General features: G+C 36.9%; 1 protein-coding gene across 4 annotated transcripts in view; it reads right to left on the bottom strand.

The window, feature by feature from the left end:
• tnr (tenascin R (restrictin, janusin)) overlaps nt 1-27,799 on the bottom strand; it is a 207,908-nt gene that overhangs the window by 42,146 nt on the left and 137,963 nt on the right. For all 4 annotated transcript variants that reach the window (XM_079875803.1, XM_079875805.1, XM_079875802.1 and 1 more), the window contains exons 4-6: nt 11,632-12,175; nt 7,218-7,691; nt 1,147-1,410 (exon numbers count right to left, since the gene is read on the bottom strand). In XM_079875803.1, coding sequence (XP_079731929.1) covers nt 1,147-1,410; nt 7,218-7,691; nt 11,632-12,118 — 1,225 coding nt within the window. In that variant the 5' untranslated portion in view covers nt 12,119-12,175. The remainder of the gene's footprint in view (nt 1-1,146; nt 1,411-7,217; nt 7,692-11,631; nt 12,176-27,799) is intronic.

The following is a 27,799-nucleotide window of genomic DNA, read 5'->3' as shown; positions in this document are numbered from 1 at the left end:
GTCTTGCTAAATAAACTCTGACAGTAGTCAGTACTCTTGGTTGCTCTCCTTCTCACTGGCACTACCTTTCAAAGGTTTGGTGTCAGTAATATAGTTTTTTAAAATAAGAAATACATACTGCTATTCAGCAAGGATGGATTTAATTGATCAAACGTGTCAGTAAAAACATTTAAAATCTTACAAAAGAATTATATTCAAATATATGCTGTAGCATAACCATTTTCAACTTTGAAAACAATAAGAAATTTTCTTGACCATCAAATCAGCATTTTAGAATAATTTTTGGAGGATCATGTGACACTAAAGACTGAAATAAATAATAAAATAAATTAAACTAGAAAAGTTTAAATTAGAAAAGTTAAACTAGTTATTTTAAATTGTATCAACTGTTCTTTTTTTCTCTTAGTCATTCCTTTCTTGCAAAGTTTCCGAGGATTTTATACATCACAAGCATATAATTCAGTTGCAGAAAATGTGCAATAATGCTCAACATTAGTCTCATCTTTGTTAGATTACAGAAATTATGGCTCCACTAGTTGAATACCTCAGATGTATAAGTCAGATCATGATGTCGGCCAGATGCCACATGCAAATTGCAATTTCTTTCAAATTCATTAAGTTCTAATTATCTTTATTATCATCTCTGAATTACCTGCGAAAATGTACGAAACAGAAGGCCAATCAGTGGTGCTTTGTGATTGTCTGCAGAACGCCCCAACTGGCTTTTCACAAATAATGGAATATTTGTTATGATGTGTTCTATTCTAAGCTAAGGCATTTTGCTCAAGGCTGACAGGCAGTGACTGTATACGAAAGGCCCTCTTGCATTTTGCCAATCTGGCACTGCTACTCACCAGGTGGTGGATGTCTAATCATATCCTGTTGGCAAAGACAGCCAGTTGTTCCTCTGAAGAAGTAACATGAGGTATGTGTGTGTGCAAATGAGATTGTGAAAGAGTGTGTAATCTCACATCCAGGTCTATTAAACCTGGGTCATGCTTGGGTAACAATGATGCACTTACAATGAAAATGTCACATGCAAGATATATGCAAAACACCTCAGACATTTCCATAGAAAAAAACCTTATCTGACCAAAACACTGATGTTTTTGAATAAAAGAACTCTCAGGAGAGAAGTGCACTCACAGGTGGAGGCTAAAGTGTTCATAGGGGCACTGATGATGTTGTCGATCACTGCGTACACGTTGATGTTGTATTCCAGACCCGGCTCCAACCCTTTGATGGTGGTGTTGGTAACGTTTCCTGGGACTCTGATTTCTAGTTGGACTCCACCAGGGGTTGTGGGGGCATAAGTGATGAGATAGTCTGTCAGGAACACAGGGCCCTCCCACTGCAGATCAATGGTGTTCTCTGACACTCCCCGAACTTGCAGATTCATAGGAGGTGACACTGTGTAAAAAGGGGTGAGGATATCACATGAATATGAATCATTCTGATCAAAAAGCAATCATTCTTAGGAGTCGGAGTTATGGAAATTTCTTTAACGTGATCTGAGGCAAATCACACTGGAAGCACTTACCACAGCTAGCATTGTTATGTTGTGGTGTTGCAAGGCAGCAGATTTACATGCTTGTTCAAGCCACATCCAGTATTATCTGACATTAATGTCCCGGTATGTAGTACACTTGAAAAAGTTAGAAAATGTAGCTAAGAGTTTGGAGGATCCCATTTGGGCTACCCATGAGACTAAGAAGCAACCAGGGTCTCCAGAACACATGAGACTTCCTCCTGATCTGGGCTCATAGGAGTAGCTATAAGTGGCCCCTAAGGAATTACTAAGGACTTGAAGAAGCAATTCAGCTTCTTCCACACGAACAGGACAGACTGGTGTTCCTTCTGTTCCCCCTCAAAACAGAGAAAAAAGTCCCATGGTGCATACTTAGCAAAATTTATCACTCTGGCATCTGTGCTTTTCACCCATATCGAGCTGCCAAGCTCCCCTTTTTATTTTTAAGGAGGAACAAGAACCCAGGAAGCGAAGCAGATACAGTCTTAGACAAAAAAGGGAGCAATGGTCTGTCCAACTGAAAGTCTCAGCACCTACAAAATTTAAAGCTGACTGTAATTATTTGAATTGTCTTGATATGTCAAGAAATGCATATTCAGCATAATCATCATATATTTTCTAATAATCTATTCAGCATATATTTATTTATCTATTGTAATAATAGAAAAATAAATAGAAAATATTTTGACAACAAGATAGTATAAAGTAACATTTTGTAACAAATTATAAAGTTACAGTTTTGTTGTATTTACATTATGTGTTGAGAGTTATTTTTTTAAATGTCATTAAGCATCACATTATGTACATCGATTATTATGTACTGAAGCAACAATGTGTCAGATAACAGTCTTTCAGAATAACTTCAAGACTGTATTTGGCAAAGTGTGTAGAGTGTAAATTGCTATTACTTTATGATTACTTTTGGTTTAATTATAGTTGAAACACATGGTAAAAGTGGGTGTAGTGTTATGTTAAAGTTTGCAATTTCATTCCTTGAATAGAAAATATCTGTGAATTAAAAAAAAGTCATTGTCAAAGGAAGACATTCAAGAAATAATTTCATTTTGAGCTATTTGAAATTTTCAAAAAAGGAACTTCTCATCACATCCCATTTCCTTGATTACTTCTTTTTCCCTCTTTGCTACCTGTTTGCAAACTACTTTTTGCTTACGGTTTCATCTGCCTAATGAAATGAGAAAATTGGATAGAGTAACTGAAAGAAAAAGCCATATCCTAATTCATTCCCTTGATAATATGAAGACCTAAGAGAGCAGAGAATCTCCAGAAGAGGTGTGGAGAGTAATAATTGAGCAGCCACTCGCAGTATTCCACCACCTCTCGCACACAACACCCCACTATTTTCTCCTAATTGCAATGAAATAAGCAATTTTGCCTCCACTCGGTCTTGCAGAAAATGAGAGGGAGAGAACTGGGTTCTTAATATGATTTGCCCTTCCCTCTCCCACTCGTGAGATGACAGCTGTCTTCAGCGATGTGGGGTTTCGACAGCCTTTTCCACGAACTAGCTGTGAACCTCAGTAAGCGTGATGGAGAAATTGCTTTGGCCAGGTTAATATGACATATCTTCCCCAGTGAATGTGACTTTTGACAAATGAATGGTGTTACGCTGTGAGTTGTCACCAATTTTACAGCCATGACTAGAAGAGCAGGGGGGCTCCCATGGGGTTTAGCATCTGCCGTGTGTGCCCGTAACTAGGGAAACGGTCACTGTTCTTCCCAGAGAGGATTTTAATATTGATATTCAAAAGACAATATACCAGTCGCATTTAGACTTCACTTAATAAAGTGGTTTGTTTATCTGCAATTGGCTAAAAGAGAAAGAATAGATACAATGAAAATACTTTTTGTATTTTCTCAAAACAAGCTTTTGTTATGGCTTAATTTCTTCTCTGATGGATTTTAAATGCTCAAAGAACACCAAGTGAGTCAGACATTACATATTCACTTGCAATATATAAGGCGGAAAGTGTGAATTGTCCAGCGCAAATTCATTTTCCTGGGGAATGGTTAACTACTCTGCTCTACTGTGTCAATACAGCAAGCTGTGGTAAGTGTTTGTAATGTTAAAATTATAAAAAAAATGTTTCAATTTAACAGAACAACACATGTAATTGCTATAAATTAAGGTATGAATTTCCATATAAATTACAGTAAAAGAACAGATGTATTGTTTCCTCACAGGAAAAAAAATATATATATATGGCTAACAGGAAAAAATTGTCGTCTTAACCCTTTATACGTCGGGCCAGAGGTCACTCTTCCGCCGGAGGTCTTCCTTCCGCATATGTTACTGGAAGCCTGTGATTAGTGTTAATAAAGTTATAAATGTGTATATTTTTCTCAAAAAAATGCATCACTTTGCTTTAGACGGCCTTTATTAAAGGAGAACTCCGGTCAATTTTAACATTGAGCTCATTTTTTTGTACATTTGGAGTGCTGTCAGTACAGAGAACAACGACAAAAATCGGTGTTGCCTACACCGAGTTATTCTATTTTTAAAATTTGCACCCTGTTGACTTCAATAGGGCAAGTAGTAAGCCTGCTTTTTAGCCTCTTAACATCCTTTAAGTGTCATTACAAGTGCACAGAAAATGTGAGTGATTCCTTCCGAGTGAACACGGGTGGATCTGACTGCAGTAGATGTTAGAGATATTAATAAAAACGAAGTTAATTCAGCCAGCGCTCAACCTTTGTTTACATCCTGTTTTCGGTGGAAGGCCATAGTAATCGATTGTCGAGTTCACGCGCGTGATCATTGGTAACTAAACCTATGCGCGTGAACTCGACAATTGATTACTATGGCCTTCCACCGAAAACAGAATGTAAACAAAGGTATGAGCGCTGGCTGAATTAACTTCGTTTTTATTAATATCTCTAACATCTACTGCAGTCAGATCCACCCGTGTTCACTCGGAAGGAATCACTCACATTTTCTGTGCACTTGTAATGACACTTAAAGGATGTTAAGAGGCTAAAAAGCAGGCTTACTACTTGCCCTATTGAAGTCAACAGGGTGCAAATTTTAAAAATAGAATAACTCGGTGTAGGCAACACCGATTTTTGTCGTTGTTCTCTGTATTGACAGCACTCCAAATGTACACAAAAATGAGCTCAATGTTAAAATTGACCGGAGTTCTCCTTTAACCCCCTTACTTTTATGATGGATGGATGCACTTTTTTGTGCTTCAAAATCTAAGGTACCATTCACTCACATTATAAAGCTTGGAAGAGCCTAGGATATTTTTTAATATAACTCCGAATGTGTTCGGCTGAAAGAAGAAAGTCATATACACCTAGGGTGTAGGTTGAGGGTGAGTAAATTATGTAAGGAATAATTGACGACAGGCCGTTGAATTATTAGAAAAATAATGCACACCCGAGGTGGTAATGCGGTCACGACGCGAAGCGGAGTGGCCGTTCACCTCGGGTGTGCATTATTTTTCTAATAATTCAACGGCCTGAAGTCAATTATTCCGCTTATACTACAGTTACCACACCTCGAAACATTGTTCAGATTATGTATTTCAAGACGTTTGTAAAGTTTTTGTCATTAAAACGCTCTTGTATGTAGGACTAATTTCTTACGCATCTCGTCCAATGCCTCCGTTGCTAATTCCAAAACGTCATTTTAGAGTTAGTAACGGAGGTTTGAGCCACTGATAGCAGACTAATGCTGGAGACACGACTAGCTGACACATTCTCTGACTGTTTTCATCGCAGCATATTTTAAACACCGACTATGAACACAGACTGAACGCGCTGAACGCGCGTTTGGGCATTATCAGTCATAAGTATCAAATTGCATTCATAACCGGCCTTAAAGTGTGTCCCCGGCTTTATGCAGTTATTAATGCAGTTATTAGAGAGAGATGTTGCAATAATGAGACAGAAAAGCATGTGCGTCAGTATTATTAGCCTATTTATTTATTAATTTAATTCGTTTTAATTAATTCGGTCATTCTTTTTTTTTTTTTTTTTTTTTCATTGACAGATGACAGTAGACTATAGCCAAATAAATTAAACACAAAGCCCTTTTAACAAGTGGGCCTATAAATAATTATGTATTTATTATTATCTGCAATAAAAATCCGTACTGCAGGACTATCCATTTATTTAGCCTATATTCAGTTTAATTTTCTATTGATTATAATATAGACAGGACTATATACTTTATTTATTAAAATTAAACTGCATGTTTCTATTGATTGTGAAGCTAGACATTGAAAATTGCAGATCAAGCGCATGGGGCTGCATGTTTTTTCTTGTTATGAATTGTATCATATTTTCCGTTATTACCGTTGACTACGCGAAGTGATATGGAACTGTAATGCGGTCAAGACCTGCCTGGAACTACTTTAGCTGTGCGTTTCCCTGAAAATAATGCACACCTTAGAACGTTCGTCAACCAATCAGATTCAAGCATTCAACGGCCCTGTAGTATAAGTAAGGAATAATTGACGACAGGCCGTTGAATTATTAGAAAAATAATGCACACCCGAGGTGGTAATGCGGTCACGACGCGAAGCGGAGTGGCCGTTCACCTCGGGTGTGCATTATTTTTCTAATAATTCAACGACCTGAAGTCAATTATTCCGCTTATACTACAGTTACCACACCTCGAAACATTGTTCAGATTACGTATTTCAAGACGTGTGTAAAGTTTTTGTCATTAAAACGCTCTTGTATGTAGGACTAATTTCTTACGCATCTAAACCATTGCCTCCGTTGCTAATTCCAAAACGTCATTTTAGAGTTAGTAACGGAGGTTTGAGCCACTGATAGCAGACTAATGCCTGGGACACACGACTAGCTGACACATTCTCTGACTGTTTTCATCACAGCAGATTTTAAACACCGACTTTGAACACAGACTGAACGCGCTGAACACGCGTTTGGACATTGTCAGTCATACGTATCAAATTACATTCATAACCGGCCTTAAAGTGTGTCCCCATTTATTAATGCAGTTATTAGAGAGAGAGATGTTGCAATAATGAGACAGAAAATGTGCGTCAATATTATTATTTATTTATTAATTCAATTCCTTTTAATTAATTCAAATTCATTCTTTTTTTTTCTATTATTGACAGATGACAGACTAGCCAAATAAATGAAACACAAAGCCCTTTTAACAAGGCCTATCAATAATTATTTATTTGTTATATTATCTGCAATAATAATCCGTGCTGCAGGACTATCCATTTATTTAGCCTATATTCAGTTTAATTTTCTATTGATTATAGATAGGACTATATACTTTATTTATTCAAATTAAACTGCATGTTTCCATTGATTGTGAAGCTAGACATAGAAAATTGCAGCTCAAGCGCATGCGGCTAAATGTTTTTTCTTGTTATGAATTGTATCCTATTTTCCGTTATTACAGTTAACTACGCGAAGTGATATGGAACTGTAATGCGGTCAAGACCTGCCTGGAACTACTTTAGCTGTGCGTTTCCCTGAAAATAATGCACACCTTAGAACGTTCCTCAACCAATCAGATTCAAGCATTCAAAGGCCCTGTAGTATAAGGGATAATTAAAATTTTTGGGTGAACTAACTCTTTAAGGCAGGCTGGTTATACAGACATGTCAAGTAATGAAATATATATAAATCATTATATAACAATATATTTTACTGTACTCAACCATACACATTGAATACTGACCTGAAGCGCAGTCATCCCCTGTATATCCCTCTTGACAGGCACAGAAACCATCCTTACACACCCCTTTCTGGCTGCAGTTATTAGCACAGAAGATGAGAGAGCAGTCTTCCCCCAGGAAGCCGGGTCGGCACTGACAGGTTCCGTTCACACAGGTTCCTTGATCTGAGCAGTCGTTCAGACATCTGCCCTGCGAGCAGTCCTCCCCAGCATAGGCTTCCTCGCAAACACACTCACCATCAATGCACAACCCCCTGTCAGAGCAATCACCTGGGCATCGAGGCTCCGAGCAGTTCTCACCGCCAAAGTTACGGTCACATGCACACTCGCCTTCAATGCAAATGCCCTGGCCAGAACAGTCATTTGGGCAGCGCGGTTCAGTGCAGTTCTTGCCAATCCAGCCTTCTTCACAAACACACCCACAAATGTCCATGCTGAAGGTGCCATGGCCACACTGAGGGACGAAGTCCAAGCGACCTAAGAGTGAACAAATATGTTGAAGTTAAAGAAACAGTTTACCCAAAAGTGAAAGCCATCATTTTACTCGCGCTAACACCATTGAGAAATTTGATTTATGGCTACTGTTAAAGTGCCCCTATTATGCTATTTTAAAGGTTCCTAATTTTGTTTTGGAGGTCACCTACAATATGTTTACATGCATTCAAAGTCAAAAAACACCTTAATTTTCTTATAATATACATTGCATATCAGCATTTATCTCAGAGTCTGAAAACGGTTCGATCGAATATTCAGTCTCTATAAACCCCTCCTTTCCGCAAGCCTACTCTGCTCTGATTGGTCAGATGGCCCAGTCTGTTTTGATCAGTCTAACGATTATAGTGTGTATCAGAAACGAAACACCGATTACCATATCTGAATTTCAGCTCTAGAGGCTTCCTCAGCACTCAATACACAGTAATACGAACAGTGACCACGGCATTGATTTTACCGTATAAATTCCAGAGCGAGTCCTCATCCTTTTGAAGTGCATGCAAAGTGGATTTGCAGCACTGAAAACAGCATCTTCTCGACATTTCGACAACACAAACCAAACTCTTCCAGGCCTCAGCTACAACTAGAGTGTCTGAGGGTGGGTCAAATTAGATGTTGTTAGCGGGCACCCAATGAAGACCACAGGCTGGCATTATGCTAATTTGTAACATAGGTATGTAACAGGAAGTGAGACTGGAGCTGCTGACGACTTGTTTCAGCAGTTCAGAATCGATTCTTTCTTTTAGGAGATGATAACTTTATTTGTTGTGCCTTTTGATCTTTAAAACTTTGCAGACCTTTTACACTTTTTACAAATTATACACTGCATGAAAGGTAATATTCGAAAAAGCATAATAGGGGCACTTTAACACTGTGACTGAATAAGTAAATTTGTGATTTAAATAAAGAACTGGCCCTATTAAAAACCCTAGACCATAGAGCACCCTGACTGGATACTTCTCCTTAAGATTCGCTCTTTTCTATTGGACTTTGTTTAAAGAACTGGACCTGTTTGGTTCATGAATTAATCATTCAGACCGGTTTTGTGACCTGGGTCAACCGATTCATCAAACTCTATGATTTTAAGTGTACAAAGACTCAAATTACAGCCTGTTTCTCACACAAATCTATCATTATGGGTGTCAAAACAAGTTAAACCATTTTATAATCATTTTGTTGTGCTTTTTTGGTCTTTTGGTCCACATTCATCTCACTTTTTATTATCCTGAACACTCTTTCAAACATGTCCTTCAAAAATGAATGCATTTTCCTCAAAATAAACCAAATTAAAGATGTTTGGAACAACATGAGCTTGGGTAAATAATTCAGAAGAATTCAAGAATTCACACTGGGAAAGCTATTCCTTTTATTTTCATCAGGTTGGTGTAAAATTAAACTGAAGCAGAAAAAATAAATAATAATTCTGAGGCAATATCCTGCAATCTTATTTGTTTCAGCACATGTAGCCTGGTTTGATTCAGCAAGCAGAGGACTTATCAAAGGCTTGAGGGGAAGACCTATCCAGCAGCAGTGCTGTAATTAATCTAGTTCACAATCTAACCTCATTTGTATAGCTTAATATGACGTTCCCTTTACTACTGCAGTGTTTCAGCTGTTTTTAGCTGCCCTGAAGGGGCTCCACAGCCAAGGTTTGCAGGTGTGAATCCACTCGAGTGCCCCTTTGAGACATTAAACAAGCACAACACTACCATCGTCCACAGTTCTGTTGTCCCTATGGGTCAATGCACAATACAGCCTCTACTTCACTTAGCACTGCAGTCACATCATAACCGACAGAAAGACCAGGATGAGCTTTTGTTTTCGTCCACCAATGAGTCAAAGCCATTGAAACTGATTCAAGAAGTTTGAATAATCCACTATAAAACAACCAGGATTGTTAAAGACACTGTCTGTTTATAATATATTGATGATTTTTGATTAAGTATATTTAGCTTAGATTAAGTATATTTATAACTGTGTTTACAATAGGTTGTTTGCATATGACGTCACGTTACTGCGTTGCCATGGCACGAAATGCAGATGGAGGGCAGGAAGTGATTTGCTACATTTAGGAAGCACTATAACAAACTCAAAATGCCTATGTTTTGCGTCGTTTATGGTTGCTCAAATCGATCAAACCGAGAAACCATGAGGAGTTTTTATCGTGTACCAAAAGTTGTTGTTCATAAGGGGGAAAAAAGCAAGAAATTGACCGAAAAAAAAAACGCAAGAAAAATGGCTTGCAAACCTACGTCTGCGGTCGGAAGGAGCTGAATCAGAAAATGCCCGTGTGTGCAGTGATCACTTCATCAAAGGTGAGTTAATACAACTTATGTGGCTATGTTTGTGTAACGTACCAGTTTCCGAACTTTGTAAAGTCAAAGTAATTGTTTCTTCTTTTCTTTGAGTTTGTAAGTTACCCCCTGTAACTGAAGACAAACGCGTAACATTAGCAAAGCTACCTACAAAGCACTTGAGGGTGCTGCCTTCAGTGCTTTAGTGGTGTTTCGGCGGACCTTTGAGAGTGGTTAACCTAATAACGTAAAGTAAACAGCCGTAAAAGTAACGTTGAGAAGCGCCGCAGCGTTGAATGGTTGTTAGGGTTAACGTTACAGATTAATCCACAGGACAAAAAAGAAAGAATGACAGCCTCAATGACAGGCAAATCTTTCAATTCAGTTGAAAAATCACTCCTCTTCATAACGCAAGAATCACATCCAACATATGTTTAGATTTTTTGTCTATATCTTTCTCTTGTAATAGCGTCTAAAGTAGTACAGTACAGACTTTCACTTCACTTCCTGCCCTCCATTTGAATGTTGCGCGTCATCACAATCACGTGACTGCAAACCACCTACTGTATATATCCATGATATTTGATGAAGTATATTTAGCTACAGCAGGACATATTAACTCTTCGATTTGTTGTTTTGCAAGTTATAACTTGGATCTTAAAGTGCTATAACCTTTCTTTTTATTATGCACCAATTTACACTTCTAGATGAAAGCTGTCAGTGCTTTTCTCTTTTTCCTGTCAATACTGCTAATTCTCTATATACCAAATATGTAATCCAAAGGCCTTATAAATTAAATTAGTACACTACCATTCAAAAATTTGGGGTTGATAAGAGTTTTTAATGTTTTTGAATAAAGTCTCTTCTTATGCTTACACAGGTTGCATTTATTTGATAAGAATACTGTAAAAACAGTAATATCGTGAAATATTATTACAATTTAAAATATACATAAAATAGAAGGCAGAATTTTCAGCAGCCATTACTCCAGTCTTCAGTGTCACGTGATCCTGTAGAAATGTGGTGGTCAAGAAATATTTCTTATTGTTATCAATGTTGAAAACAGTGGTGCTGCTTAATATATTTGAGGAAATCATTATACAATTTTTTCAGGATTCTGTTATGAATAAATTAAAATAACAGCATTTATTTAAAATAGAAATATTTAGTAATGTTATAAATGTTTTTACTGTCACTTTTGATCAATTTAATACGCCCTTGCTGAATAAAAGTATTATTTATTAAAAAAAAAGAACTGTCCCCAAACTTTAATGGTAGTATATTTAACTTTAGGGTTTACCTAAAAAAATTTATTAAAGGAGCAAAAATACTTGTATGAACTGTATTAACTTTAGAAAAGCATGTATTATGAATACAATCTATATGAATATAATAAATGGCATAAACCACTATTTTATCTAGTCCTCAACCTAAAAGGAGTTTGAAATCGCTGATTTAAACATTTAAGCTTAAACATTCTGAAGTAATCTTTACTTCGTTCAATCATAAACAATATTTTATCTGTTAGAAACTACCATAACAGAAAGCATGCTTGAATGAGCAAATCCAGTCAGATCATAGAACATATTTTTTTTAATACTGCAGGCTGTGCACCAGAATCTTAAACTTACCCATAACAGAGCTTTCTCCGCAGCAGCTGGAGCTACACTGTGCTCGAAGCACGGACACCTCCCTCTCCAGCATCTCTATGCGGTTAGCCAGCTGTTCCATGGTGGCAGCCGCAGGACAAGCACAGGCCTGCTTTGGGATATTGATGCGATGGGTGAAGGTCACCTGGCTGTCCGAGTCCACTGTCTCTTCTGTGTACTCTGTCGGCATCTTGTCACTCCCAGTTGTACCTTTGTTTATCTCTGGGCCTGGTACAGTGTCTAGGTCCACTGAACAAAGTGACTCTAGAGGTACATTGATGTTGTATACATGATTGAAGATCATGGGCTGGGTCTGGTTGCCGGGGGGACCCTCACCTTCTGGAACCTGCCGCCTCACCCTTGTTGTCCTCACTAATTTGCTGGTGGGGTTAGGAACAGCTTGAATCCCAAAGAACAGTAGAGCCAGGCTCACTACTGAACCTTGTATTGCCATGGTGCACCCCCACATCTCAACTCAGGCACTAGGGCGAGATCATCAACTCCACAAATAGACCTCTGATTGGCACTGTGGACAAGAAGAGACCATTCTTTAGCTCTAGAGAAAAAGTAAGACAATAACACGGCTCAACAATTGCAATATTTTCACTTGCCCTCCTAATACTTTAACTGGCCTCAACACAAATATGCTACATTTTGTAATTGTTAAATTTAGCAAAAAATATTGTCATCATTGGGTTGGACTTCGTCTCAATGGCTATGGTAGTTATAGCCTATGGTGGTTATAGTCATGCTCTGATGTCATTTTCAATACAATTGATAATTATAGGGCATTATCGGATTGATAGTTCATTGAGCCAATTATGGTGCGATGAAGGCATTCCATACTATCTGGTCATCCTGCAGTAAAGGAAAGCTCGTAGAACAATGACAAAATTAGTGTTTTACACACCAGTGTTGTTATTGTTAACTAAACGTAAAACTATTAAGACTTAAACTAAAATGAAAAATGGAAATATAAAAGCTAATTCAAAATATGAATAAATAATATGATAGTATATAATAATACTAAAATAACACTGGTTCACACTATTTCTGAATATTTTTTGTAGGGCTGGGTATCGGCAAGGGCCTCACGATTAGATACATATCGTGATACATGTGTCACGATACGATATACTGCAATACGATAAATAAAAAAAGATGGATAAAGAATAAAATGTAAAAAATAATGAGCTGAAAATACAACTTGCTGTGTACCAGCTGTGGTGTTCTGGTATGTGTATCACATTATATTGATAACTCAGGTGAACAAATAAAAACTTCCATTCCAGTTTATTAGCAAAGCTATTTGCATTGCACAGTGTCACTAGCCGCGTTTCCATTACCCTTCAAATTGCGCAAACTGTAATTGCGAATTGAAAATACGCCCAATGGAAAGTCAATGGGGACCAGCAACTGTCTGGTTAGCCACGTTCTTCAAAATATCTTCTGTTGTGTACAGCACAAGAAAGAAATTAATACAGGTTTGGAACAAATGTATTATACCTTATTATATTATAAAACCTTGTGAGTATATATTTGACAGTATTAGTGCAATAAGACTCGGAGGATAACTTAGTCCAGTATCTAGGCGCTGTTTGACAGGCCTGTGCCTGTGCGCTTTGGGTGTATGCGCTCAGAAAAGCGCATGTTAGAACAGCGCATCAGCATGCGAATGAAATGTTTAACAGGCAAGGCTTTAAAGCACATGCAAATAATGAACTTTTGTGAATTGCAGTGTCCCGTGAGTGTATCTATGTCTTCGTTAACATGTGATGTGAATGTATGTCGAGTTGAACAGTATGTTGAGATGGAGGCGCCAGAACTGCAACTGATAGAATGTACTGTAATACGATACTACAATATTTTTCAAAAGAAGACCATGGAGGCATTTTAATCGTCCACGATCAAAAATCGTGATATCGCACACCCCTAAACCAAAGTGCACCCACACGTCGGCTCTGCAAGCTGGAGGCGCTCTTATATTTTCCGCCATGCTCGCATGAATGTATATGAAGGGCAAATGTTAGCGTTGTAGACAGCAAGTCAGCAATCTACAAGAACTGAGGAGGTCGTTTGAAACAGAGGGATTGATGAAATGTTAACGTCATTTTAAATCCATTTAAAACATGATTTTAAAAAAGTATCGATACTAGAGGTTGGAATATCGAATATGGAATATTTTTGCACAGCCCTAATTTTTTGTACTGTCCGTTTTTTTATATAAGGAACTCCTTTGCTCCTTTTGCTCCTGATATGTTTATAATGTTCAGCCCATTCTAACTTATGCTTCCAGGACTATAACAAGTCATTCTTGTGATTTAAACAAATGTAGACAATGTCAGTTTGGTGACATATAAATCAGCATAATTTGCAAGAACAATGTTGAGAAATCCAAATGTTTATGGGAAGTGACAGCTCTTGTCAGCTCATCCAAAACCTCTCACACTGGCCCCGTTCCATCAGGCCCTTTTTACTGTTGAGCCCTGAAATATAGTCAACACAAAGACACACCTGGTAAGCAGAATTTATATTGATTTGGTATTTTTTGCAAAAAATATTAAATTGTGGAGATTTAACCAAGAAGCTTTCCCTACAGCACGAGAACATATTGGAGAAATACGACTGAGAATTTTGTTGATATAGTTAATTGATTCAGTTTATAATTTTCTTTAAATCTTCCTTAATCCCTTATCAGCAACAGAACTCAGGACAAGAGCAAACTGTAATCACAGAGTCAGACTGACACCTGGTCAGACTGATAATCTTCTCTGACATTTTCTATTTTTCATGCACTGGCAGATATCCTCTTCTCTACCGAAGAAACTCTTTTTATCACTGCCCAATCACTTGGATAAAAGTAGGAGACATTTATCCAGTGCTACATCATTTCTTAAGGAAGAAGAATTAATTTGTAGAGAACAAAACATCCATCCATCCAAATCAATCCCAATCACTCACTTCGCTTTAAAGAGGACGTATTATGCTTTTTACATTTTCAAATTTCTTTAGTGTGTAATGTTGCTGTTTGAACATGAAAAAGGCCTGCAAAATTATAAAGCATACAGTAAGTCCACTCCAAAGGGGGTTAGTCTCTATATCAGTAAACACTGTTTCTGAACTGCCTGAAACGCCTCGATTATAGTCTTGAGTTTTCTTCTGGGTATGTACACATCAAACTATTCCTCTTTTAATTAATTAATGTCCAAGGCATACACAAAATGTGTGTTGGTTGACCAATCAACACACTGGATCAATCAGAGCACATTACGCTTTTCGAAAGGAGAGGCCTTATAGAGACAGGAACTAAACAAAGCATCAATACTGACAGACTGGGAAGGGAGGTGCTGCAACAATGAAAAATATATGAAAAATGTTTTTGAACATTCAAGCATGAAAATCTAGTAGACTCCAAAAACAAAAAAGGGCATAATATGGCCTCTTTAAACTAACAATCCAAATGTATTTTCATATTAATTACCTAGAATATTGGAAATGCGTCACAAAAGAATGAATACGTTCCTGTAGTGAAGAATCATATATTCCTGTCAGATTTGTCAGAGTGTGGGGGTGTGTTCAAGCGGGTTGCTCTCATTTTATTTGTGGCACTGGACCCTGGAGCAGGTGGCTTGTTAATTCCACCTCCATCCTGCCTCTTACATGACTGAGTGGCAAACTTCACTTCTCATTCGCACAGAAGTGGTCTGACATTACACAACCAATCTCACACCTTCTGAATTTGCATAGTAGTAACACAGTCTGCTTCACAAATTTCAGCCAAAACAATGTCGTTTTAAAAATCACAAAGCATTTAACTGTCAAAAAAAGTCCTTTTCTCTAAACTGTTGAGATTTGAAAAATGTCTTTCCTATGGTCTAGTCTCTAGTATTTTCTCTAATGGAGAAGATTAGAAAGACTAGAGAACCATACAGAAACTACAGACTACTGAAGAGACTGTCACACTCTCTCTCTCATGAATTGCTGTGTTTTTTTTACCCATGCTGCCTTCAAAGGAAAAGTCAGAACGGGTCATCCAGACAAATCTGCGTTTGTCTTGTTATAATGGGTTGATGGGAAACTTTTCTTTGACTGGAGATCTTGGCAATGCCAAGCAGCTCATTGCCTTTGAAGAGAATGGAGTGCCATCAGACTGAATGACGCAAAGACTCAATTAGTAGAGCTCTCAATTAAATATGACAGAGAAGACCACAGGGCCCTTTGACTGTGCCTTTTTCCCCAATATCCTAATTTACTTTTGAACAGCACATGTTTCTTGCTGGGATTTTTCTTTCAGTCACTTAATGGTTGTCCACATGGTAGAACTGCAATCAGAACTGACAGTGTGAGTGTCTGAGTGTGTGAAAGAAGTGAAAGGAGCTGTTTTCAACACTGATAAAAAAGAAAATGTTTCTTGAGCACCAAATCAGCATATTGATTTCTGAAGGATCATGTGACACTGAAGACTGGAGTACTGGCTGCTGACAATTCAGCTTTGCCATCAGGAATAAATTACATTTTATAATATATGAAATAGAAAACAATTTTAATATTTCAGATTATTACTATTTTTACTGTTTTTTAAAAAATCCTATAGACCACATACTTTTGAGTGGTAGATTTGTGAAAGGAGTCATTAGTAACAAATAAGAATTGTGTCAATTTCTTGAGATGAGGATCTATTTTAACAGATATTAATATGCTACGATTTGGGCTGCAAATGTGCTCACTGACACAATTACATTAATGTTTAAACAGCTGCAACCCTTTTATTTCATTTACTTATATAACTTAAAAAGAAAACTGAAAGTATATAAATACTGTATATCATTATTTCTAAAACAAATGTTCTGCTTCAAATCAATGTAAGTGATGCTGCAGATCTGTAATGGAAGAATACATGCAGTGGAAATGGATGTTTTATAACTAAGAAAAGAACAATAGCATCATTATGGCCTGGATTTTATGTAAGAAGAGCTGATGTAACATCCTGTTTTATAATCCCTGTTCCTTGTTATTTAAACAGCATTCTGTGGCTGATAAACTTTGACCTAGTTTAGAAAAATGTAAAGTTACCAAGAGTTGTATGATACAAGTATAAGTATAACGGCAGGTATAATGGTATTATTGTAGTATAAGAAAAGACAGGAAATTGACAAAGTCTAAAAAAGATATGAATGCGAAGCAATCTCTTCCCATTGCTGAAAACAGCTTCACCTTCTTTCAGTGAGATGACACATTTTCAAATTAAGACAAGATGCACCGCAATTGAGATAATGACAACATAATTTCAGTATTACAAATCTTTCTTCTTCTTCATCGAGAGTTACCTCTGACTCATGATGTTCAAGAAATAGAAAGTAAAGAGATTAATTTACAACAAATTTGAGATTGAGATTTTTCTTTCCAGTTCACTCCAAAACAAAACTAAATAGTAACATAAAACTATTTTACTCAAAAATATAAAATCCAATTTAAGTTGGTAGCTTTTTGGAATGTAGTAGCTGGTGTAAGATGGTTTACCAGCTAATAAGCAAGCAACAAACTATAGGCACCAGGTGATCTAACAAGCTTCAAGTGGTCATGCTGGGTTTTCAAACATACTGGCTGGCCAACCAACCAATGACCAGCTTGGACCAGTTAAAAAAAAAAATAAAAAAAAATAATAATAATTACCAGCTTAAGCTTGATTTTCTAGTAGTGTGCATGCTTGAATCTATGAAATCTTGTGATGAGCTCATTTTCACCAGCAAGACACATCATCCATTCTTCAGAGAACACAAACACACCACTGATTGAAATGTCAGGGCTGAAAGCATGAATGACTGTATTTCACGATCTCAGAATTATGGCTCTTCCACATGTTCAGATGATATGACTCATCTTCAAGCCTGTGATGTAGCGTATTTGAATTTTCAAGCAGTATCCTGATGAATGCCCGCATGTCTTCAAAGATTGCTGGTAATTCTCCTGTGTCCTGCTGGACAATTCTCCTATGGTTTAGTAAATGTTTGTTGTGTTCTTAAGCCATGATTTGTTTAGAGAGAAAAGCAGGGGACTTAAAAAAAACAGAGCATGCACAGCAGTGTTGTGATAAAGACATGTAGCCCACATGATGTTAGGGCACCAGGAGGTCAACAAAAGCATTAACCTCTCACCAAGATAACAGATGGGAATGTTTGTTGGCTTTGCACTGCATTTGGAAAAGCCTTGTTGATAATGGAAAGATAGCAAGGAAAATAAATGTGTACCATCGCTTTAAGAGCTACAATGCCGACGTGATGTAAACGGTCTCTAACAGGTCTTAAAGAGTGAAAACGGCATTATAGATGAAACTGGATAAGATAACTTTGAACAGCGACAAAGTCTCACAGTTTTAGTCGAGAGTGAACACTGCTTGCTGATTTTCTGAGCAAAATAACAGGTACAAGGCTTCAATGAGACCCCTTTACCTTTTTTCTTTCCTTGTTTTTCTGCTTTTCAAAACTTCCAAGTCTATTTTCCAGTTCACATTAAAATGAGAACACGTTTTCATGACCTAAACACAAGTGTCTCTGCATCAAATAACTAGTCTGTTTTATGATTCATTTCAAGTTTATTCAGTGGCGGATTCTGGCAGAAACAGTTCTCAGATCAACATTCACTTCTCTATCACTCATCAAGTTTCTTTCATTCCCACTCACCGCTTAAATTAACTGTTAAAGTGGGTAACTTTTTTCCAAATAGTCCTCCGCTCCCTCTCACTTCGGCTGCTGTCTATCGGCACATGCTGAAGTCAGCACATGAAAAAAGTCTTTTTGCTAGGAGCCAGTATAGGTCAAGTTAGTTAAATACAATGTGCCATCCACTGATACATTTTATATAGCTGCAATTTTATTTGGTTTATTAAAATTATCATTCTTATAAGATTTGAACCTTTTTAACACATTACCATAAGTCACTCTGCTATTCCAGTGAGCTAATCAATGTCACAGATATTTTTTAATATAAATTATAGCTGAATTTACAGTAATTGTATTATTCAAAGGTACACTATTTACAGTAACTGTTGGCCTCAAGTGGTTAATAAACAAAACTGCATGCATTTTGCGGAAGAACGGCGTTTTGGTTGTGCTTCGGCTCTGAGTGACTGTGCAGATGAATATGGTTATCCTACTGTTCGTAAAAAAAATCACTACAAGGCTTAAGAGATAACATAAACTTCAGATGGAAAAGATCTAAAGCTGACTAGCTGAAGAAGTTACTGCAGCTATACACATATATAGTCACGGTTCTTCCTTGAAAATAAATTCCAGCACAGCACTACAACAACCCATAATGAAATGACCCTTCACAATAGATAATATTTTACAATAAATTCTGTTAGAGAGCTACATATGGCAATTTATCTGGTCAATACAATACCTTAATCACCTGTTGAGTAATAAAAACGGCATCTCTGCATCGCTATTTCAAATCCCTTAGTTCTCACCATTTCTGAAAAGCCAAGCTAATGTTGATTCTTGTTTTATTACAAGCTCTGTTCTACGTTTCTTTTAAACGGGTGATTCCCCGGAGGTTTGAAATTTAGCTGCTCCATGTCAACCTCTCTCGCTCATTGTGACAACTAACCTATGCCACTTCCACATCATACACACGCCAAAGTAACCGGAACAACTTTTCTCCATTTTCGGAAACAACGAGACAAGCACGGGCGATTGACGCATGTATGCAATTTTACAGATAAACCATCCCGCTAGGTCTAAAATATAAACACCTATAACATGCTTACCATAGTAAATCAGAGTAAGACAAAAACACGTTTTTGAAGAAGGATTAATGATGCTTTGACTCATTTGAATTGTGTTCATTTTGAAAAAAAGAATGGTGCAACACAAAAATATTTAGTATTGCGTAAGTTGTAACTTAGTGCCCATTTATGTCAAAACTAGGCTAAGTCGTAAATTACACACAGCTGGTGCAACCGGCCCGAGGTCTTAAGTCTCTATCTTCCCTCGTTTAACAGGATGTTTCCAGCTGGCCGTGGTGAATCTGGCAGCAGGTTAGTGGAGTTCTTCCTTTATTTCAAGTTCGTCTAATCTACTAACACTATATGTCACGTCTGAGAGAACATGAGGAGCAGTTCCCCTAAGAGACAGCTATGCCTCATCCATCTCTTTATCCCTCTCTGGAGAGTCCTCTTGCTCTCGCTCTGTCTTCCTCAATCTCTCTTGCTTCAACATGTTTTCCTCATATTGCTTCCTGTGGTATCTTCTGCTTACACTGGCTAGATTGACAAAAAGAGATGTCTGTTTTGCCTGTGTAAGGAGCCGTAATACGACTTTGTAGGGTGAGTGTTACCCACAGTCAGACATAGTCAAAGGTGGATGGTTGGGGGTGCTGCAACCCCTATTTGTGCAGGTTAATGTGAAAGCACCTCGATGTGCATGCAAGTTGGCCTTGGCCCGGCTCACAAACGCTCCTGCAAGAGAGCTCAGCCCCACAACATTACCATTCTTTTCTCATTATTCCAACAGTGCCTGCCAAATTGCCTTGTCTTTCAGGATCATTGGACAGTGTTCATTTCCAACACCTGCGACCCAGCGGGTTTTACTTCTCAGTCTCCTTCACACTCGCACTTCCAGAGTTCCCAAGGCAACGTGGATTTAAGCATGTTGGGACACACAAAAACATGCTTTAGAAAAGCACATTGTGAAGGCCACACTCCTTTTCACCAAAGGGGCTGTTAGACACAGACATTGCAACTATTTTTTTTCTCTGTCTCTAAGAAATAAACATTTGAAATGACTAAACACTCTGATGCATAAATTATTATAACTTGAAAGAAAAAAAAACTTTTCTTTTTTACTTAAACATATAATCATTCTTTTTTATAATTTAGTTTTTTGTCTATTGCAAAAAATAATCGTAAATATACCAGAAGTTCTTTTTTAAGCAAAGTTGAATTTATATGTCATAAATAAAAATAAATAAGAGTACAGTCATATAGAATTATGGATAAGGTCAAACCTGCCTCGTTTGCATACAACACACTCTAAATGGTTAAAAAAGGCTTTTGAAGATCTGGGCTGGGTTTCCCAATAACGTTGTCTCTTGCGTGTTCCACCATACCTTAAGATTAAGATATACCTTATTACATGCGACGTTACCGGGTGCTGTCCATGGGGGTGGTGCTGAATTGGTTGATATCGATGGCTCGAGAATCAATTATTCTCTCGTGCAGGGGAGAAAGCGGTGTTCTTTATTAAAGAAGCACTTCAGAAATAGTTGAAATTGCATTTATTAGGACTCATGGGATATTATAAAAAATAACCCAAACTATAATAGCCTATAATAGCCTAGCCTACATATTTTTAAAATGTATCATATATTGCTGCCATAATAACCATTTCAAATTTTTACGTGCTTTCTTCTCTTTCCCATTTTTGTTCACTGAGGTGGAGCTGCGATGAAATATTGTTCCTGTAAATACTTTCCAGCATTTCAGTAATAAAAGTGTACATCTTACGTACGGTGCTCGGCAGTGATCAAAAATGATTTAAACAGTGGATTTTGAATCTCTTCTTGTAAACTCAGAGAAGTGGATTCAGACGGCAATTAAATTACCACATGACCTGTTTGTCAAAAAATAGTAGGTACTAATTTGGCCAGGGATTTTTACGGGGGTTGGGTGAGAAAAAAACACTGATATTATGGATTCGGACGGCACTAAAATCAACGACTCACCCCTGTAAATGTTTAAAATACCGTACGAGCCCATGAGAAACAATTAGTGTCCGAATAGGCCTAGGACTTAACTGATAGTAGCCTATGCTTTCACTGGCCTTTAAAAGCGCTCTTTAATTAAATTAATAATATTATATAATAATATAATTAAAAATCTAACAACAATCAGTGTAATGACAATTTTATTCTTTGCATGAAAACACTTGAATTAGCCTAATTGACGGTCTGGGTGTATTAAAACTTCAGAATTATATTCGTATAGACCTGCAACAGTGAAAAGGTGAAGCTAAGAGTGGTCCAGACCAACCTTCCGAACGTATGACTTACAGAAGGTATACTTAACTAAGAACGTTTCGGGAAACACGTATTAACGATAAGGAACAGCTTAAGGTGTAACTAAAGAACGACGTAGCGCTAAGAAGGTTTCGGGAAACCCAGCCCTGTTATCTTAATTATAAGATCTTAATGGTCTTAATTAAAACACATCAATCAAAATGTAAACTGAAATCATACATTTATTTTAACTGTTGTATTATTGAAGAACACAAAATCAATCAATTAAATATACTGACACTCCTATTTTCTGCAAGTAAAAAAGTTTGAAAACAAACAGCTGTCAATATTACACTAGAAATACCTTGGGGGACCTATATGGGATCCTTTAAATATTGTGCTGGACAAAGAGAGAGGGGGGGGGGGGGGGGGGGGGAGGGGGGGGGGGTGTTATTGAATAGTCTTTTGTTAATGGCAGTTGTGCTTTTTGTTTATTTTTTAGCTGTCCTGTCTGTTTGTAACTGTCAATTTCTTGCATGAGTGAATTGTGAATAGAGAAATGTGTTAGACTTAATTTTATGCTTGAGTGTTCATTTTCGTTTCAGAATAAATTGGGAAACTGTTGAGTTTAGACCTGGCTTGGGTTAGAGTGATCCATAATAGAAAATGAAAATATCCAAAAGGTGTGTACTGTCATGCTGGTACTATTCTGAATTTAAAAGGAAAGACTAAGGAGTATTTTCAGCCACTCTTATGAGAAACCGGGAGGTAAAAATGCATGTCATCAAACCAAAACCTCCAAGTAAAGGGAGAAAGAGAGATGTTCAAAGACTTCATTTACATTCAAGAAGCTCCCTGCACAAAAGTGTCAATCCAGTTCCTCAATCCACTCAGGCCTCAGAATTTTTTTTCATAAACTGCTCCCCTATTTTGCTCTAGTTCAAGAAGACTGCCATTCATAGTCAGAATTATTCTTTTTTTATTCCAAATGGAAGAACTGACTCGCTTTCAATTCATTAGTTAAAACTGGATTGGAAGAGAAATTTGCAGAAAACAATTAAAAGAAATTCAACAATCAAATTACTGAGAAATTTCTAAACATAAATAATGAACATAAAAGAATGAATTTTGAGTAATTATATATATATTCCTTGATATGTAATTATTTTCTAAACTAATTAAACTAATACATTACATATTGTCAAAACAACCATCAAAACAGGTGTAATTTCACCATACAGCACTACAAACTGTCTATAACATTCTTTTCAGATGACTTCATAGAAATAAACATGGACATTAAAATTTTACCCTATATTTTGAGTACATTTGAAGAAAATTAAGTGTCTACAAGTGTACAAAATTAAAAATAGATTATTAAAATTTCAGAATGATGACATATTTATATGTAATTCATTGTGAAAAATGATCTAAAAATACAATTCTAAAATACATTCACAAAATTTACATTAACAATAGTTCTTAAATTAAAATGTTATTTACACGTCTGTACCGTATATGCTACCTCAATTAAAATTCAAGAACTGAATTGGAACTTTAAAGACATTCTTAATTTAATTCTGAATGGCACACAATCCTGCTGTTGGCATTGAAAATGCTGCACATTTGTTTTTGGTTAATTTTCATGCCAAAAGTTGGGTTAGAGTCAAACTCATCATTATGATTTTCGGCAGTCCTGGCACAATAGCTCAACACATTATGACTGCAAAACATCTGACATTGACAGACTATTTTTGTCTGGCCTTCAACTATTGCATTACTGAAATACTGATTACAATGAAGTCCTGATATGTGTAGGTTTGTGCTGAGCGAGTTTGGCAAGATATGAATGAACAAAACTTTAATAACTATTCTGATATCAGAAGCTTCTTCTACCTCTCGGGCAGAGTCTTTATGGTGATATCATTGCTTGTGCTCTCCCTATAACATAATGTTTCTCTCTCCTATATGTCAGTGAATCAAATAATGTACCAGGGGCTGTGTTAGACAGAAAGCATAATTCCCACTTCCCTTTAAGTGCAAACCCCCTCTGAAAGAGCTATTCTCTGCCATCCCGTTCTGAAGGATGTTTACACCTTTCTATCTTTTTCTCTCACAACCCTCTATTTTTTTACTCCCTCAAACTGACAGTTATTGTTGGGCTGTTCCAACATAGACTATCACACTAAGTGTGTACGTGTTCAGATTTGAACTATTAAATGCTTAATATCAGATTTCAACTAATATGGCATAGAGTAGGCTACTTACAACCCTGCTACTGTACATAAGATCTGATCTTTATATAATTCCAGTGGAGGAAAGTAAAATCATTGTGACGGTTATGATCTGTTTTGATTTAAGGCTGGGCCACACTAAATGATTTTTTAAAATCTTACAAGATTTTAAAAATGTGAGAGACCACAAACATGATGATAAGAAATTATAGATGTAACCAATTTGTTCCTCTAGTGTGTGGAGTTCCGCATTGTGACCAGGAAAGCACACCACACCATAACAGATTAAATTCACGAACAACCAGTCCCGTCTGTGAACACAGGAAATCTCACAAAATCTCTTGCATCAAACATGACTTCATGGGGGGGAGAAAAATGTTTAGATGAAGTTGTGGAGATGGTGTGAACATAGACTTTACATGTTACAGCACAAGCTGGAGGTGAGTCTTCTGTCAGATCGCTTTCTGATTGGGTATTGTTTCGTTTCACGTGATAATCTCCAGAGGGTACGCGTGATGGTCCTCGGGATTGTCCTCCCTGGCCTAAACCTACCCATTTGAGTTAAACGTACAAAATTTTACCTCAGAAAATACAGCAGCATTTGTAAAGCTTGCTTTTTGAAAAAGACAAGGTAGAAAGCAATAGGCCTTCCAATGGAAGAGCTCTTTGGCTGTAGTTCGCCCACAAAGACTTAGCTTACACACTGCTCTTCCTATACAACGTGTATAAATAGGAAACATTGACTGTAAATGTCCAAATCATTTACGTTATACATTATAACATTTTCAACTTTAAGCCTGCCTGCCGAGATGAAAATTTCTTCGGTTACGTGCAATGGAAGAACTGCCCATCAAGCACCGTAGTGAATGAGGAAGAAACCGTGCAAACTTCATTGGCTCTGCATGCACATGAAAGAAACAGTTCGCAAACTTCATTGGTTGTGCGAGTAAAAAGTCAAGGGCAGCAGATTTGAAAGTCTACTACAGTATACATTAGTAGGCTAGGCTTCTGTAAACTTCACCAGCAACGGTAGTCCTGACTCACACGGTGCAGCTAAGCAAGCTCAAATCCAATATAAAGTTGATCTGATCAGTAGGCTATTCGTTTAGAGAAAATAATTACCTGACTTCCACTAGAGGAGAAATAATATCACAAAGCTTTCGGGACACAAATAAGGTCGGGTGTGGAGTGTGGTCAGTTATTAAAATGTGTTTTCAGAATATGCTCTCATTTTCTTCCATTAACTAAGTTTTGCTACCAAAATCATAATACTAATACTAATTCTTTAAGTCAATACTCTCTGTATTGACTTAAAAAAGAATGTAAATTTAAGTGGATATTGCGTATCAGATGCATGCAAAAGTGGATTTTTGCATATAAAGAGCACACCAAATGAAAGCATGTGCAATAAATACGCAGTGCCGGAAAATCGGGTTGGTTGTACATATAGACACACTGGTATAGATCCTATTAATAAATTGAGTATGTGGCCTTCAGAGAAGCACATTTGGGATATACATAAACTTCTAAAAATCCAATGGCTCAGTGATGATCCAAAGATTCAAACACCTTTAGTTTTCAGCACTGCCAAACAAAGTTAAGTGTTTGATCTTATATATAAACACTCTTTGTATGTGTAGCTGTGGTTGTGTCAGCTGCCAGAAGAGATAAGAGTGTAGATATAACATGAAAGAAAAGGAAAAAAAGTCCCGGATGGTGCACCTGATGCTGACAGATATCGAAAGGCTGATGGATTAGAAGGTAAAATCAGACATGCATTTTGGATTATATGACTCCCACACATTCATTATCGAGTAGCTTGGGCTCCGATTGATCAGGGATCTCTCACTGCTGTCTTTCTCAGGTCACTAGATTTCGATCCTTCCCTGAACTCGAAACACACCTGTCTGAATAACATTACAAAGCTCTTGAGCCTTCGCTGTCAGTTCTCTCTTTCTCAGGCATCAATATTAAAAATGATAGATTATATCATGTTTGTATAATCCATGAGAAGACACTGTAAACACTTCAGAATTTCTCCCCCCGGACCTGATTAATTACATACGGGTGAAGTTAGGATGCATTAAAAATGCCTTATCCCACATGATAAGTACATAAGTGTGACAAGACACTTATCTCACGAGACGAGATGAGACACAAGATTGGGTTCACGAGAACGAGACGAGATTTTTGCACAATATTTAATAGAAATCCTCAATGACAAAATTCACGAATGGAAAAATAGTCTACAGGTGCATTTTGAAATGTTTTAACTAGGGATGCACGATATTTATCGGACAGATAAATTAACGGGCGATATGGGTGAAAATGGCATCATTTTTATTGCTGCGATAAATAAATTAAATCCTAGAATTAAAAAACTAGATCCGATAAAGTACGCTTGCTGGTAGGGTTGGGCCGATAGACAATGCCATCGTCCATCGCGATGGCTGACAGACATCACGATGTTGAACCGGCATTTGCCCTATGCACTTTTGAGGATGCACTTTATTTTTGTTGAGGATGCACTTTTGTTTTTCATTTTTTTTCGAGGTTGACAAATGTCAATGCATTTTATTTATGATGTATTTGAAAAACATGTGACTTAAAGTCTATATACCATCCTCATCCTCATGTAAAGGTTGAATAGATGCATTTATTTGTTATGCATGAAATACTTGAATATAAATTAGTTATTGTTAAATATAGTTAATAATTAAATATAGTTGTTAGCCTAAGTGCAGAGATTAGGGAACGAGATCTCGTCACACCCCTAGTAGTTAATTAATATTACTCATTACTTATTTGAGTAAGTACAATGTAACTACGTCACATTAAAATAAAGTCTAACTAAATTGTTTACTTACAGTTTGCGTACAGTTGGCTTCTTCGTCTTTCAACAGTTTCTTTTCTCCATTACATTGTGTCTAGTTTTCAAAACAATCTGCAATCCTCTGATGTGATCCCAGTCATCATTAAAAATAATAAACCATCCACTTTTTCCTTATGTGAGTGTCCTTCTGAAATCTGTACAGAGATGCAAACGAGCAGGACTCGTCAAAGCAAATGTTCTTTGACTTCAGTTTGTCCTGTTGTCAGCAGACTTAAGCTCATGGAGTATATCAGAAATTGAATAGGTATATGAATACTGTATGTATCCAGTGTGTATCCAAAGGAAAGAAAACTAGCCCATTTTTTCTTCCCATCCAATCACAGTTGACAGCTACAGGACAGCTATTTTTGGAGCTTGCTTTTCACTCACTATCCAACTATTCAATAACAAACAAACAAAAAATATCAGAAATAAACAAGATTATCAAGATCACTGCTTAGATATATATATATATATATATATATATATATATATATATATATATATATATATATATATTATCTGATTCTGAATCATTAGGTATATTCAAAACACACTAATGTATTCAATCCAATATCAGATTCAGAAAGTTCTGTTTATATGATCTGTTCAATCTGAATGAAGGCTTTTCAATCATATTGAGGCATCAATCCAATTACTAAATTGATCGCTTGATTGCATTTAAACAGATCTTGAAAGGCTTTCGTTTTTTTGGCAGTTGATATGTATTACCCACCATTGCTTATTTGGTGTGTTGGCGAGTGTTAATTTCAAACCCTGTTTGTAGGGGTGTTTCCAGGTGACTCTGACTTCCATCATAGACTCAACTCCATTTACTTTACTTCAAAACAGGGTCAGGAATAATACAAGGTTGCAGTTGTAATTACACTAATTTTATGTATTTCCCCTGACGCAAAGCCTTAAATTTCCCTTATTAAAACAACACATGTTTAGCTTCACTGTCCTTAGTCAAATTCACCAAAGACATTACCTTGAAATGATGAGTAGCCTATCAACGTCATTACCTAGCTGTTGCAGAAATAACAGG

The sequence above is a fragment of the Squalius cephalus genome (genome assembly GCF_949319135.1).
Source record: "Squalius cephalus genome assembly, chromosome: 7".
Lineage (NCBI taxonomy): Eukaryota > Metazoa > Chordata > Actinopteri > Cypriniformes > Leuciscidae > Squalius > Squalius cephalus.
This window is presented reverse-complemented; position numbering and strand designations above follow the sequence as displayed.